Source organism: Monodelphis domestica, chromosome 1, assembly GCF_027887165.1.
Source record: "Monodelphis domestica isolate mMonDom1 chromosome 1, mMonDom1.pri, whole genome shotgun sequence".
NCBI lineage: Eukaryota > Metazoa > Chordata > Mammalia > Didelphimorphia > Didelphidae > Monodelphis > Monodelphis domestica.
The window spans coordinates 350,151,392-350,168,607 of NC_077227.1; the positions used below are offsets into that span (position 1 = coordinate 350,151,392).

The 17,216-nt window shown below is 35.4% G+C and overlaps 1 protein-coding gene across 3 annotated transcripts in view; it reads left to right on the top strand.

Moving 5' to 3' along the window:
- The window catches only part of DCTN4 (dynactin subunit 4), a 52,474-nt gene extending 37,544 nt beyond the window's left edge, over positions 1 to 14,930 (top strand). For all 3 annotated transcript variants that reach the window (XM_001369255.4, XM_003339559.4, XM_056811459.1), the window contains 5 exons: positions 900 to 973; positions 7,656 to 7,710; positions 8,153 to 8,260; positions 9,113 to 9,210; positions 12,200 to 14,930. In XM_001369255.4, coding sequence (XP_001369292.1) covers positions 900 to 973; positions 7,656 to 7,710; positions 8,153 to 8,260; positions 9,113 to 9,210; positions 12,200 to 12,413 — 549 coding nt within the window. In that variant the 3' untranslated portion in view covers positions 12,414 to 14,930. The remainder of the gene's footprint in view (positions 1 to 899; positions 974 to 7,655; positions 7,711 to 8,152; positions 8,261 to 9,112; positions 9,211 to 12,199) is intronic.
- The last annotated feature ends 2,286 nt before the right edge of the window (positions 14,931 to 17,216 follow it).

The window sequence follows — 17,216 nt, forward strand, 5'->3', positions numbered from 1 at the left end:
TTTTATATATATGTTTACATATACATACAAATTTCTCTTGTACTTGGCACACTCTTCCTTGTGTTACAATTATTTGTAAATATGTTGGCTCTACTGCCCCCTTCCATTAGATTGTAAACTGCTTGGAAGTAGGCTCTTTGTGATAACTTTCTTTGTATCCCTCATATCTTCTATACCTGAATGTTAATAAATATTTGTTGAATTGAATATGAGGAAATTAAAGCCTTTTGTTGTTTCAGAGCAAGAACAAGAATTCAAGAGACCTGGGTTCTGATTTTTCCTCTGCCAATAGCTCAGTGTGTGAGGGGCCAAATAATTTTAACTCTCTGAGCCTTCATTTCCTCACCACTTTATGTGATCACTGAGTTCCTTCTTGTTAGTTTTTATCACTTTTGTCTTTCAGCATATCTTAAATACTTTTTGCGTGTCAGTGTTATCCATTTTAGAATGTATATTTCTAGAAAGCAGATACCAATCTACTTTGAGAGGTATTAGATAAAAGCATAATGTTATACTTTGAAATATTTTGCATTTAATTTTAGTTGGATAATTGGGTTTTCTCCCATTGAAAAACTCTTAAAATTTAATATTGCAATTCTTATACTAGATCTGTGCTGCCTAATGTCAAGTTAAATCAAAAGCCATCATGCTAAGCCCTACAAATACAAAGAAAAGCAAAAGCAAAAACAAAAACCAAACGTGGTAATGGTTTGTTTTTAATATATAACACTCAGATAAATCAATGTGTACCATCATCTCAAATGTATCACCTTTACTGTATTAGTTACCTTACTGAGAACTAGTAAATTCTCTTCTATCAGTGAAAACAGTCTATTGGTCAGGAAGAAGCACTCATTTTTCTGGGATATACATTACATATTTGGCTTTTTTCTTTTTAGAAATGTGAGCATAATTTGAGTAAACCAGAGTTCAATCCAACATCTATCAAATTCAAAATCCAGCTTGTTGCTGTGTGAGTATTTTGGCAATGTGTTATTTTTTGTATAAATGGTCTTTGTGGTTAGAAGTTCCATTTTTTTGAGGTTTGTTGTTTGTCTTTTTTAATGATCTTCCTACTTTTAGTATCCCTGGATTTCTAGGTTAACTAGCTAGTATAAAAGCTAGCTGTAAAAATAAGAGAATGTCATGATTTTTTAAAAAAAGGATTCAGCACAGCATAATGGAAAGTATAGTACAGGAGTCAGCTAAATGGTTCAGTGGGTTGAAAGGCAGGTCTAGAGATGGGAGGCCCTGGGTTTCAAATCTGGCTTTAGATTCTTCCTATCTGTGAACAAGTCACTTAATCCCCATTGCCTAGCCCTTCCTGTTCTTCTGCCTTGGAACCACAGTGTTGATTTTAAATTAATAATCAATAACTAAATATATTTTATACAGTTTTATTAATAATAACTAAAACAAAAGAACTTCCTGACTTCAGCCTGGTCACAGGTCCAAGAGAAGAAGAGGGAGGAGTTACAGCCACTTAAATACAATCACGCAAAATGTGGGGATGCAAGAAAATGGAATTTTGGGAAATACTAAGGGACTTCTGGGGGATGGAGGCCAAAGGCTCAAAATCTCCATTTATACATACCCCCCTGTGATCCTATTGGGAAACCAGTTTCCCCAAAAGGATCATGGAAACAATCAACTTAAAAATTATTGCAATAATTTGTGGATAAAAGGAAAAGAGAACAAAACCAATGATTACTAGGTTGAAAAAAAAAGCCAATTTGGGGGCAGTCCCCTTTGGCATAAGAGTATACATTCAAAACAAAGGCATTTCAACACCCCATAGTTCAATTCACATCCCAGAGTTCACTCTGGATCTTCTGGTGCAGCATGTGGTCTCTGCAGGCATTTTTCTTCATGGGACATTCTGAATTCTGGGAGGTAGCAAGTTTCTTATCCTAAAATTGCTCAAATTTAAATCAAAGTTCACAACAATAACTTGCCGCCGCCCCCCCCCCCACCCCCCTCCCAGGTGAATAATAGCAAACACAGGCATCACTCAGGGATGCATGGCTGTGTTAGGAGGTATATGAATCAATTTGCAAGAGAAAATAAAAAAACATGAAAAAATCCAAATAAAAGAGAAAAAATAACTTGTGGATAAAATACAAAATGTAAAAGTCTTATGTCTAAAAAAATCTAAGTAAAGGAAAAACAAATCTATAACAGATCCTTGAATCAGGGCCTGATTTAAACAATTATGCATTTACCCAATCAGTAGCCAGGACTACAGAAAGTTTGCCACACCATGAAAGACAGTAAAGGGACTAGATTATAGGAGCCAAATTTGAGATACTTGGTAGAATGTGGGACAAGGAAGACCTGCCTTTAACACATGTTGACAGCATCAACCTGAAACCCCAAACAAGTTCAAGTCCTCTTGTCTTGGCTCAAAAGTACATTAGTCCCACTGGAATCTCAGGTGCTCAGTACTTCTTTAGCACTGTGCAATGGTTCTTTTTGTATTCTCTTGTCATGGAATCAGACAGAATCATTAAGCAGAGTCCCATAAATCTTTTAAACAATTAATGGCATCATTTTTATAGTCTAAAGCTTTTTGAGCATGCATTAATATTAGAACAAATGTATTTAAAACTTATATTACTGCAAAATAAAAATATTAAAGAAAAATCTCAATACTGTTCATGTGCTTCAAATAAAAATACATAAAGGAGAGAAAAATAAAGCTCAGATACTATATTGCACATGAAAGGAAAAAAATCAGTTTTTTTTAAAGTTTTAAAAATAAAAAATATATAGCATAAAATCAGTGACACACTGTGTCAGCTATGTGTGAATACAAATGATTTTCAGAATAAAACAGTAACAGTAGATAATGCACATTCAAAGAAGTACCAAAGTCCCCAAAATTCACAATAGCTCAGTTAATTACAATAGCAAACAAACCCAGTATTATATTTCACATAAGTTGCTGTATGACATAAAAGAAACCTATGAACTGATGGATATTTGTCACAATTTTTACAGATGTAGCAAATCTTTCAACCTTGGCAAACATATTTTTAAAAAAGTAAAATTTAATTTGTTCTACAACATCATCAAAAAATCTAGATTGTTCTGTTGGAAGTAAATTAAAATGAAGAGTTTTGCAGGAGCTCTTTTTTTTTTTTTGGCTTCCTGATTCATAGAAACACCTTAGTAGGAACATTTCTTTGTTTCTCTACCTTTAATACAACATTGTTTATAATGTGTGTGTGTGTATATATATATATATATATATATATATATATATAAATTTTAAAAATCATCCATTCAGAAACTACTAGTTACTAAAATTATTTCTGAAGACCCCTTAGAATTACCATTTAAATTCTTAGCTCATTAAATTCTCTAAAGGTTGCACACAATTTAACCAGTTTTGTTGAAATCCATCCATCATCATCTATGTGACAATTAACAAAGGCAATGTGATCTTCAATGGATCTAGTGACAAGGGTTTGGACAAGATGTTCATGGACTTATACAGAGATATTTTGTTCTTCAGCAGAGGTAAAGGTACAAATTAAAGATCAATATAGGCAAAACAGTAGCTTAAAATGATTCAGTATTACAGAAAGGTATTGACTAGATTAAAACAGATAAAGTTTAAAAAAAATTTAAACCTTAAAGCAATCAGTAAATACAATAATATAAACAAAGGTGCTGGTAAAATCCTTTTCACCAATCCCAGTAGACTTGTTCCCTATTATAGGAGGATAATAAACTCAAAATAGTTAGCAAGAAACTTCCAGATCTCTTTTAAAGTTTCCTTCCCCTCCCCCAGTATTTATTATCCATTTCTATTTCATTTGTTAGAGGTCTGAATTTCCTCATAGAAGCACAGGACAGAATCTCCACTCTGCATGTTGAGAACATTTAAGACTTTTAGAACTTTGTCAAAATATTTCAGATTGGTTTGTAGTTTAAGCAGCCTAGCTTGTGGCATATTCTTGAGGAGAAGGAAATAAAGTGTGAAATCTCCAATGAAAATAAAAACTCTGAGGAAAAGAATTAAGCAGATCCAAACTACACTTTTTAGCTCTACCAACTCAAAATGTTGTTTCTTTGTTTCAAGCATGCTTTGCAATAGCATTTTTCCTGGAAGATGTGGAATGGGGTTTGTTTAAAGAGTAAGCAGAAAGAAGCAAAACTTTGAGGGAAAACAATAGCATATTTGCATATGAGAGAAAAAATACTTCTCCTTGGTGTTTTCAGTCAAGAGAAAGAAGGGGGGGGGGTGAAATCAGGCTTATTCCCCAAAACTGACTTTAAATCTACTGATTTGGAACTAACTACTCCCTGTGAAAAACCTTAAGTAATAGCTTTCTAAACTAGGAGTACATGATCAGCTTTAAAAAAAAAATGCTTGAAAATTAGAAGGTGTGGGGTTCTTTTCTCCATGCTGAAAAATGGCTATGGCAAGCTAGAAACACACTTGGAGTATGGAAAGAGATTGGGGCGGAAAGATTTTTATACATCACCCTCTGTGGAAAAATTGTTTTTTGTCAATGCACCAAGTAAAACATTGGTTTTACTTTCTCTCTTCTATTCCCCTCTTATCTCTAACTATTATAGTTTCCTCTTAGAAGGGAAAATTTTGTATGCACCTGCAGTTAGAAGATTTAGAGGTACAAGATGATTATGTTTAGTGATCAATTGGGGAGACTAGTCCCCTAATCATCATCAGGAGGATTGTGAATTTTAGATTTCCTCCACCCTGCTTAGTCTTTAGAATTTTAGCAACCAAGGAATGTATACACCCCTACTTAAAGATTAACTGTAGGGGAGGATGGCCTATGACCAGCGTGTGCTAGCAAGTGACAAATTAGAAACAACTGACTGACTCCCTGAGCTGTCCTAAGCCAAGCTTAAGGCACCATTGGTATATGTGAGACAGAGGAAGTGATGTAAAGAACTGCCTATACATTTCATGTCACTTCCTGTAAATGCGCTCTCTGCTGCATTGGGAGCTTTTGGCAGCGTTTGGCGTGCTTGCGGTTTGGCAGACTTTGGCAGTGGAGGTCACTGTGAGTAGCTGTATAGCAAGGTTTAGGTGAGGTGTTTTCCCTGAATTGGCCTTGGTGAGTAATTAAGGCTGACTCCCCCTTTCCTTTACCTCCTGAAGGCACTACCCTCATCTTGGAGGAGGCCTCGTGGCTGGAAGCCAAGCTAGATTTAATTTTCTGAGAAGGCCCATTGGCTGAGGCCTTTGAACTTCCCTTGGCTTATCCAGGCCGGAGAAAATCTTATACCCTTCCCTTTTTTTCCTTCTTCTTAATTTCTTCCCTCTATTGTAATTAAACCACCATAAAATCCCAAACTGACCTGAGTATTTTATTAGGATTGAATTTTAATCCCTGGCAACCACTAATATAATATATTTAGTCCACAACCCTAAATTTTGCCTTAACAATTCTAAGATGAAAGGTAAGGGTTTAAAAAAAAAAAGAAAGTATACTAAACTACCAGACAGGAAGAACTAGATTTTATATCTAGCTCCAATATTCTGTGTCTTTAGATAAATCATTTAGCATATCTGGATCTCAGTGTCCTAATCTAGAAAATAATGATGATGAGGCTAAAAAAAGGTCATAAATACAAAAATGCTTTCAGAAATACAGAATGTTACATTGCATGATGTGGTGAATAGAGAGCCAGTTTAAATAGTCCTACCTTTGACACCTACTGGTTTTGTGACCCTGAGGAACTGACTTTTTACTCCTCAGTGTGTCCCAAACAACTCTGAAATAAATAGTTGCTGAGCAGTGTTGAAGGGCATTTCCTTTCCCTTAGTTTCCTACACCCATGAATTCACAGGACACCAAAAAAAACCTTTTAATTATTTAATTCTGGATCTTTGGTAGGAAGTGTTAGAATTGTGAAAGTGCTAGATAAAATAAAATCTAGGAAGATCCTTTTTTCCAATTTTAACCTACAACTATATGAATGGCAGCCTTCTGTTTAGCACTGAGTCTTGCCTTGGTCTGATCATTAGGTACAAATACAATTTCAAATGTTTGACAGGGTTTGGCAGATTAGAGATCCACAAAACAGTTCAAATGATATAGTTAGTAAATGAAAGAACAGCCTTCCCCCAGGGTATTCTTTGTGTGATCAGATTATTAACTCCAATAGAATTCTTTATAAGGTTTCAACAACAGCTTCTCATACTATTTACATTTTTTAAAATTATAAACTTTAAAGAAAAATTCATGTTTGCTCTTTAAAATTAATTTCTTTGAACATTATATCCATAATAACTCATTAGTTTCTTCCTCTCTATCCCTTTCCATTCATCTTTGTATTTGTTTATATGTTTTATTTTCAGATAGTGTCTATACTAGTTTTAATTGTTTTCTCTACTTCATTTGCTTCATAGAAGTCTTTCCAATTTCTTTGTATTCTTCATTTATAATTTAATGTCATGGTATTTCATTACATTGATTTTTATAGCATTCACTAACTGGCACATTAGATGTTTTTAAATTTCTTTGAAATTACAAATCCTATGCTATTACATATATTTATATACATGCATGCATATATTTATACATATGTACATAAATATACACATTTTTTTCTTTTTCTTTTTTTTTAGCATGCCTCTTTTTTCCTGATAACAGTCTTAGGATAAATTCCAAATATTTGGATTCTTGGGTCAGAGGCTATGATTATTTTTGTGAATTTTGTTGTATTTGGAATTTACAGTTTACAATTCTGTCACAATGTATAGGTACATCTATTTCACTACAAATCCAGCAGCATTAAGTTTTGTTGCTCTAAATTATTTTGCAAATTTAATCACTGTGAAGTAGTGTCTGAGTTTTTTTTTCTGTGTTTCTCTAATTATTATTGAAGATGACAACTTTTTTTTGTGTTATGTAATGGGAAGATGGCTGAACTTGGAAGTAGTAGAGACTTGAGTTTAATCCCAGCTCTGACACCAGCCTGTATTACTTTGTACATGTCCTTTAACCTCTGAACTTGTTTCTTTCTCTTCTGTTGAATGGTGATCATCTTGCTTATATCAATTATTTCATAGAAGATCAAATGAAATCATGTATGTAAAGCCTTTTGCAAACCTAAAAGCACTATATAAATGCAAATCATAGTTACTGTTATTACTCCATATATCCTCTCTTATAAAATGTCTATTTTCTTTAACTTTCTCCTGGGGAGACTGAGATTTGCCCTTGAATATATTTTCTCCTTTTATCTTTAATGTCCTCTCAGTATTCTCTAAAACAGTGACAATTGAATTCATTAAAATTCTCTTTGTTTTTCCATGATTTAACTAGAAAGTTCTTAATTTATATGCTCTAGTTAGAAAAAAAATTGACCCCAGCTATTAACCAGAAACCTCATGAAATTTTTAAGGCTTAATTTCCTCACCTTTTTGGTGTCATGGACTTCTGTTTCAAAGTCCATGCACCCTTTCTCAGGATGTTTCTAAATGCTTTTAAAAAATATATAGGATTACAAAGAAAACCAATCCTATAAGATATTTTTTTTTAATTCATTGACCCTAGGTAAAGACCCCTGCTTTAAGTTAATAGATCATTGAGTTCACTTCAAATTTTCATTAGAATCAGATTGTATTGAGTTTAGATGAACTAATAATTATTTTCTTATATTTATTGTAGTAATTATATCCCAGAAGTCAGAATCATGTCAATCCCCAACCTACGCTACATGAAGGTGAGTTCAGCATTTAATGAGCATCTTGGCCCATTTAAAGTGAAAGCCATTGACTGTTCCAGGATTAATGGAGGGAAAGAGTGCAGTAAGGAGAGAAGATGAAGAAGAGCAGGAAGATTGGTGCAACAAAAAAGGGAGTGAGATCAGCTGTGATATTATCTTTTCCATGTTTTTGACAGCAACAGCTAAGAAGGTAAAAAGAGTTACAATTATGTGTAACAAAGGAGCCATGATGATGTAGACCGGCACTCAAGAGGCTTAGCAAATTATAAGTTAGGACAAACAAAAGGATTTGCTGGAACATCTGATAGATTACCCAAAAAGAATTTGATGACATAGTTATAGTTGTCTGGAACTTGAGACCGGTTTCCTAAAGTAGCAATATTAGCAATCTACGGAATGCTTATCTGAATTGTCTTATATATGTTTTCTTGTTCTCAAGGAAAGCCAGGTCCTACTGACTCTTACAAATCCAGTGGAGAATCTTACCCATGTGACACTGTTGGAATGTGAAGAGGGAGACCCTGATAACATCAATAGTACTGCAAAGGTAGAATGAGCTTTGTCTAATTCTGTCTTTAGCATAATCTGATTTTGCTTAGAAAGACCACTTTGATCTTACTGTCATTCATGTAGTAATTTGTTCTCTTCATATTTTCTTTCTTTCTTTAAACTCTTACCTTCCTTCTTAGAATCAGTATTTAGTATTGGGGGTATAATGACTTGCCCAGGGTCACATAGCTAGGAAGTATCTAAAGGCCACATTTGAACCCAGGACCTCCTGTCTGTAGACCTGGCTCTCAAGCCACTGAGCCATTTAGCTACCCGTTCTCTTTACACTTTCATATGATGTAGTATACCTAGCATTTAACATTTTAAACCAAGAGCTTCTCTCTCACCAGATATAAGTTGCTACTGGCCAGTAATCTGGCATTTTGCATATTACACAACTGAAAAGGGGAAGGCTTCCACCTTCATGTAATTTTCAATTCTTTAGTTATTTTTATGCTCTATTTTCCTTTTACTGTTTGATTTTTGGCATTACTTCCTGGTTCTTCTATCAAATGTAGAAAATGATAGTCAAGACTCATTTCTTCACTCTTATTAATAGTTTTGCTAACAGATTTGGTAAGAGAGGAAACATAAAATAAATGCCTATGGTTTCTGTGTAATTTAGGGATTTCACTCACTCTAGATGTCTATTCGAGGATAGACTTAAAGCTGGGTCAGGCAAACAAGTTTGATTTGGTTTGGTTTTAAGTCATGTAAAGTATCTAATCATTTAAATGTTTAAAGAATATTTGGGGGAATTATGGCTTTTTCCAAGTTTTATATAGTTAGGACAACACAATCTGAAAAGTGATGTTTTAAAGAGAGTCATCTTCCTCATGTTACATTTTAGGTGGTTGTACCTCCCAAGGAGCTCGTTCTAGCTGGCAAGGATGCAGCAGCAGAATATGATGAATTGGCAGAGCCTCAGGATTTTCAGGATGACCCTGAGTGAGTTTTTCTTCTCTCTTCCCAGTAGCATGACCAGCACATGGCTGCCTCTCAAATCCACAGTTAGAATGTCTGGATTTTTCTGCCCTTGGCATATTCAGTAGATTAGAATCTCTGAAACCTTGTGCCCAACCAGCAAAGGTTCTATTTATGTGTGTGTACATACATACACACATATCTATTTTTTACATATATGCACACACATACACATGTATATATACTTTTATTATTTTTTTTTAGACCTCACCTTCTGTCTTATAATCAATTCTAAGAAAAGTAGTAAGGGCTAGGCAATTGGCATTAAGTGACTTGCCCAGGGTCACACAGCTAGGAAGTTTGTCTGAGGCCATATTGAACCCTGGTCCTCTGGTCTCCAGGCCTCACTCTCTATCCATGGAGCTGCCCCAAAAATATTCTTTATGAAAAGATCCTACTTAAGCCAGAGTTACCAAATGCCAATCTTTCATATTGGCACATTCTCATTTCAGTCCCTCTGTATAGTATGTCCATAGAATTTTCTCCTATTTAGAGAACAGATCCAGAAGGTGGCTCTCTACCCCAGGGCAGGTGGCTGAGATACTTAGCATCTTTGGTACAGTCTTGCTCTAGAGTAATACTAACGATGCACTTTCTCCATGCTCATGCTTCACATTTTACTCTTACTGGGAAGAGAGAGAGGTTTGATAGTATTTGGATAAGTGTACTTAATGTAGGAAATAGGAGGTACAGCCTCACCCCTTCACCCTAGCTGAGCCTTGGTCTTTGCTCTCTATGCCAGAGTGAAAGAAATGAGTGAGGGAGAAAAGAAAGATAGACGAGTTCAGGCAAGACTTAAAATTCATTATAATAGCCAGATACTCAGTTCCCTTTTTAGGCTTGTCTCAGAGATCTTTTTTTTTTTAATTAAAAAAAAAAAATATATATATATATATTTATTTATTTTACCAATTACATGTAATAACAAATTTCCACACAAGTTTTCCTAAGTTATGTGATCGAACTTATCTCCCTCCCTCCCTTCCCCTTCTCAGTGCTGGCAGGTGATTTGAACTGGGTTAGACATGTATTATCATGCAAAACATGTTTCTATAGTGTTCATTCCAGAGATATTTTTAGACCATCAGCCTGAGATTAGAAGCCATTTTCCTATTGCAACATGGCTTCTTATAGCAATATACTTGCGATGTCTTCTTCCCTTGGTTTTTCTTTCTTTTAAAGGTAAAAAATTTATTTTGTTCATAAAGGTATGAGCTGGCTACTAAATGCAAAGCACATTTATTATATCGACAAGCCATGTTTATGCATTTCACCCTATCCACCCACCCAAAAAATCCCTAAATATTCATATGTAAAAAATAAACTATGCTTATTAATTTATATCTACTTATGTTAGACTAACAAGTAGGGGAAGAACATATGGTCTGAATTACAGAAGAATAAACTCAGTTTTATTATTTTTAAGTACATTCAAACTAACTAGATTAATAATATTAAATAGTAAAAGACCCTTAGTGGACCTACTTGATTTAGTGGGTGAACAGATGTTGTTATTAATACATTAGTTGCATGGAAATAGATTTTTGAAAAGTATTTGAAAATCATTGGCTAATGCTTTATTTAAATATTTCCCAAATTATTAACCCTGTTAATTTGCACTTTGAAAAAGTAAATTTCACATCAGTAAGTTTGAGTTTTCTTTCAAACCTTATCTTCCATCCTCAAATCAATTGTATTGGAAGGCAGAAGGGAGGTATGAGCTAGGCAACGGGGGTTAAGTGACTTGCCCAGAGTCACACAGCCAGAAAGTGACTACAGTTAGATTTTAACTCAAGACCTGTCTCCAGGCCTGGCTCTCAATCCACTGAGCCATTTAGCTGCCCTCAGCTTTTTATTTTTTATTTATTTATTTTTAAACCCTTACCTTCTGTCTTGGAGTCAATACTGTGTATTGGCTCCAAGGCAGAAGAGTGGTAAGGGCTAGGCAATGGGGGTCAAGTGACTTGCCCAGGGTCACACAACTGGAGTTGTCTGAGGCCAGATTTGAACCTAGGACCTCCTGTCTCTAGGCCTAGCTCTCAACACACTGAGCTACCCAGCTGCCCCCTCAGCTTTTTATTTCTAACAAAGACCCCTAAAGGAAATTGCTGTTTCCTGAAGCAGCACATTGGGTATGAGATACTTTTGCATCTAATTACTAGAAAATTTTTGCAAGAATATGCTTTATAATAGGGTATAATCCTCAACTACATTTATTTAGGATTTTTAAAGTAGTGTGCTTCAGTAATACCCCTTTCTAAATTGCCATAAGTTTAAAAAGAAATAGAATCTGAGTTAGAGATTTTATGGCATTGTACTTAACAGATAGAATTTGCTCTTTTTTTTTTTGTAAGATGCAGAACCATATTATTATTATAAATGTATGTAAATATTTAATAATGCATTTACTGTTAGGCTTAGATTAGAATACCTGAATTCTTTAAGCATAATATTGATGATAGGTTAAACAATGTTTACCTTGATGTCCTTTTTCTTTTGAAAGTAAAAATTTTAAAAATAAAAATTCCACATCCACTTGTGGGAAAACAAATGTGAAAATTTACATTTTTCTCATTTTACAATACCATTATTTGACTAGTAATTGTTGCCTTGAAACAAAAAAAAATAAAAACAATTCTTAGATCACAAGCCATACAAAAACAGGATATGGCCCCTTGCTAGTAGTCTGAAGACCCCTACTCTAGAAATTAAATTAAAAGCTTAGAGCTGTTAAACAAAATTACTGAAAGGCATTTTACTAAAGGAACTCTTGTACTTTTCATTCTAAGTATTTTCCATTATTGTCTTTTAAAACTGAATAGTTTCCTGGGATAATAAATGGGGAGGAATTTTTCTTTCTATAATTTAGGAGGTATTTGGTGCCATCCAAATGAACCTGATTCTGGAATTTGAGGGACTCGCAATTTAATATTTTGCTTGCTTTCTCTAATAGCATCATAGCCTTCAGAAAAGCCAACAAAGTGGGCATTTTCATCAAAGTCACCCCACAACGTGAAGAAGGTGAAGTGACCGTATGTTTTAAAATGAAGCATGAATTTAAAAACCTAGCAGCACCAATTCGCCCTATTGAGGAAGGTGATCAGGGCTCTGAAGTCATCTGGCTCACCCAGCATGTGGAGCTCAGTCTCGGCCCACTGCTCCCATGATGCATCCTAATGATGAGCAAACCTCAAAAGACAGCCTGGAAATTCTTGCATCACAATGGACCACCTGGAAATGCTGAAACCACTGAAGCCACAATTTCATTAAGCTTCATTTATGTTATACACATACATTACTGATTTCTGTCAGGGGAGTGGGAAACATGGACAAGAAACAAGAAATGCTGAATAACTGCTGTTCTTTTTCCCATTGCTTGAATATTCGCTATGTAAATCTTTGACTGCTTCACAACCCTTGTACACTTTGAACTCCAGCACTATTTGAGCACAGAGAAAGGTGGCCAATCTAAGCCCATTACTGCATCTTGCTCAAGTGGCATCAGCTTCAAAGCCCCCAAAATGCTGCTTGTTCTATCTCCAATCTAGTCTGATGGATAGTGTTCAGTATCTTACAGAGGAAGCTTCAAGCATATTCCAAAAGGGGCCTGCTGTTAGTTGGCAAATATTTAGAAATAGAACACTGTTAATGTAGCAGCTGTTCTATGCATTCCACCAGAAATTTTTTCAGCAGTCTAAATAGATTCTTCTTTTTTCCTTAGTATCTTCCATTGCATTCTTCAGGACTGACTTGTCTATTGTAGCTTGCTCAGTGATTGAAGAATTTCTGATTCTTAAGTAACTGTGGCTTGCCTTTTTTTTTTGTTAGGAACATGTTCTGTTCATAGTGTAAAATGAAACATCTGACATTTGTGAGATTGCTGCTAAATTATCTTGATATTAAATGATAGAATGTGTTCTTTTTATGAAGTATTTTGGCCTCAGACACTTCCTAGCTGTGTGACTCTGAGCAAGTCACTTAACCCTGGTTGCCTAACCCTGGCCTGTCTTAGAATTGATACTAAGACTGAAGAGAAGGGTTTGGTTTTTTGTTATTGTTAAATATTTTAAAAGCAGGTACAAGTTCAAGAGTGGTAAATTTCATTAAGTGTTACAAAAACTTTTGCTAAGGGAAGTGGTTTTTTTTCCCCTTTTCCTTCTCAGTCCCTGTCTCTTTAATTCAGTATTTGGAAACTTCCCAGAGCCCAAAGGAAGTTTAAGTAGATAAGATCAGTATGCTTCAAACTTTAGAGGTTAAATTATTAGGCATGTCCTAAATTTATGTTCTTTCTAGCAACTTATGGAAAAAATTAGTAACTGTATTCTCTTGGATCCCAAAATGAACCTAAAGAAAAAGATTGCCTACGATCCCCTTTCTGGGTTCTTGGCATTTAGCTACACCTAGAATTTTTCATATAGTAATTTTGATTTTGGCAATAAAGTGGCTTAAAAGGTCCCACAGGAATTCTAGCAAAGTTCATGTCATCAGTTTGTACCCAGCAAGCTAAGTCTCCATTTTAAGTAGCCATGTTGGGTTGCTGTTATTGAAAATGAGTCCTTTAGTAAAACATGCCACTAAGCCCACCCACCCCCTCTGTTACTAAATTCTGACAAGGCTTATGTTTTTCTCAGAAAGATCAGTGTCTATTTCAGGATGTATCTTTAAAGGTCAGTTTTGAAGCCATCTCCTAATTTGATAATTGAATGCAAATAGGCACTTGCCTGTTACTCCTCAAAATTAATAAAAACTTAGCATTCAAAAAACTTTTAAGTTGCACCATCTAAAGCATACCAGTTATGTCTGACTTTTTCCTACAGAGCAACAATTATACCACAGTAAAGGAGAAAATGTTCTTGCCTATATATTACTAAATACTGACAATATACACAGTTTAGCAGCTTGAGAAAGGAAGGTGTAAGTAACTACTTGACAGGCAGTAGGAAGAGTCGTGTTTTTATGTCTTAAGAATTATCTGATTTTCATTCTACTGTCAGAAAGGCTACCATGAGGGTATTTCAGCCTATTTGCTGGTGAAGGAGATGGCAAGAAAAAGAATACCTTAATGTCTTTGTAAATTTGCATAGATTACACACCGTTGTACAAGCATGAGTTTATAAAGTGTAGCTGATATTTATTCTTAAATGTTATGTTGAGATAATGGCAACTGCTATGATCATCCCCTATATATAACAGAACACTACAGATGCTTTGGTCTTAAAGATTTTCTTCAGAATCCAGATTAACTTGCAAATAACAATGCTAACTGGTGTAATGTTTCCTTGAAATAGTTTTAGTACAGACTGGTACAAGTGTGTATGTGGAAGTGGTTCAACACTTATTACACCTAGTGAAGTTGGGGTTCTATCCTAGATTACAGGAAAGATTCTTTAGTGCTTATTTATACACTGTCTACCACAACAGGAAAATTGAATATTACTGGGACTATTATTAGCTATTATTTTGGAAACCAAAAGCTATTAACTAAAAATGGTGGATTATTTAGCCCACCAATTTCTCCTTAAATGCTTTTAGGTGTCTCCAGCAAAATTCTGTGTATATTTTTGTGGAAGCATCTCATTTATTCCCTGTAGGGCAATAAGAGGCATTCTTTGCTAATGACAGATTACTATGTTGCCTTATTGCTTAACTTAATGTAGTAAAGAAATAAAGTTGACAGAAAAGCTTTTAATGTCTCTTCTGTTCCTCAACTTTTCCTTCTCCCTCACCTTTCATATCCAGTCAGCTGCCCAGCCTTATCAGTTCTCCCCATACTGCATCCATTTTCTCTCTATTCACATAACTGAGACCGTTATTCAAGCCCTTACCACATCTTTCCCGGGCTACTGCCATAGCCACCTAATTGGTTTCCCCATTTCCATACTCTTCTCTTTCTAATCCATCTTCCAAAGAGCTACCAAAATCTTCCTAAAGCACAGATTTTGCTGTGTTTCACTCCAGCTCCAGAATCTAATGGCTGTCCACTGTCCCTAGGATTAAATACAAAGTACATATCTTAACTTTTGATGTACTTCTAGCTTTAGCCTGCCTTTCCAGCCTTACTTCACACTACTACTTTTCACAAAGTATGTTCTTACCAAATTGACTAGCTTGCTCTTCCTCAAACTCTTAACTATCTGTGTATCATTACACAAGTGATTATTTCCCCGGTCTGGAATGCACTCTCTGCTCACCTTCCCCTCTTGAAATTCTTAGCTTTAAGACTCTGATCAGGAATCACCTACTATTCAAAAATTTTCCCCTGCCCTTCTCATGTTATCTTTATTTATTTTATGTACACATGATTTCTCCTAAGAGAATGTAAGCCCTTTAAGGGCAGGAACTGTTTTTAATTTTTCTTTGTATTCCCAGTGGCTGCCACAGTTCCTTGCAGATAGTAAGCATTCAATAAATGTTTGATGCTTATAGTTGTAGAGGTTATGTGTAGTATTTACTTACAGTTGTAGGCTTAGCCTTTAAATCTTAAGTCAGATTCCCTGGTGTAATTTTTCTCATTATAGTATAGTAGGAAAAGAAAGTTTGGAAGCACAAGTCTTGATGACATTAGGAACCAATGGAAGAGTAGTATGTCCAGTCCACAATACCTTCCGATGTTTAGCATACTTAGATGTCTATCCAAACATTTATTTCCCATTACTAGTTTTACATGGGGCAGCTAGGGGGTGCAGGGGATAGAATTCTGGGCAATGACTCTTCTCTGAGTTAAAATGTGACCTCAGATACTTATTAGCAATGTGACCCTGGACAAGTCACTTAACCCTGTCTGCCCCAGGTTCCTCATCTGGAGAAAAAAAATGGCAAACACTCCAGTATCCTTGCCAAGAAAACCCCAAGTGAGATCTGTAAGAGTCAGACATGACTGAAATGACTGAACCACAAGTTTTACATGAAGCAATATTTTGGATTTTCTACCTTATATATACTTCACTGGGCTGTAAAATCAGACTCTTCCCCTACTTCTCTCCCCCATTCAGTCAGTTTCATCAGCTTTTTGCCTCTAGGATCTAATGTCAATGCCTCTGATTTTTAGTCCCTCTATAACGAGGCACTCGCCATTTTCTCTGTGAACAATGGCCTCCTTGCTGTTCCTCATAAAAGACCATTTCCCTACTGAGAAATTTTCACTGTTGTTCATGCCTGATACTGTCTCCCTCCTCACTTCACCTCAGAATCTCTGGCTTCCTTCAAGTCTCAGCTGATGGCCCACCTTTCACAGGATGCCCTTCGTGATTCTTAAAGCTCATACCTTCCCTCTGTTGATTATTTCCAATTTATCCTATATATCTTCTTTGTCCATAGTTGTTTACACATTGTCTCTCTCTTTAGATTGTTAGCTCCCTGAGAGCACGGGCCATCTTGCCTGTTTTTGTATCCCCAGCACGTAACACAGATACATAGTAGCCTCTAAATAAATGTTGGGTGATTTTTATAGCTTATATCCCAACATGTGGGTACTTTACAATGGCATTTTTCAAAGCGAGATGTTGAATATATGGCTCAAGTCCATTTTGGCCACTCGACTACTAGGAATTGCCTACATATTAATCAACTATATTAAGAGATAGGATTACTCCTGATCCTAGTCCTTGTTTGATTGACTATAGAAAAAAGCATTCTAATTCTAGTGAGACTCAAAGGATTCATATCACAGAACAAGATACATCTATTGGCACTCACCTGAATTTGTTTATTCCCTTTCTTTGTTATAAAAAACTTTTCACTAAAAGCTCCACAACTTAAAGTTCCTTAATTATGTTTGAAACCCACCATTATAAATAAATTTGGGCCCTCATGTTTACATTTATTTATTTCTGTGGGCAAAAAATGCCCTTGTAAAGCTCTCCTCTTTGATGCAAGTACTATTTGGGGATTATGTTTTTAAATGCATGTGCTTTAGGGGCAGCTAGGTAGCACAATAGATAGAATGCCAGGGTTGGAGTCAGGAGGACCTG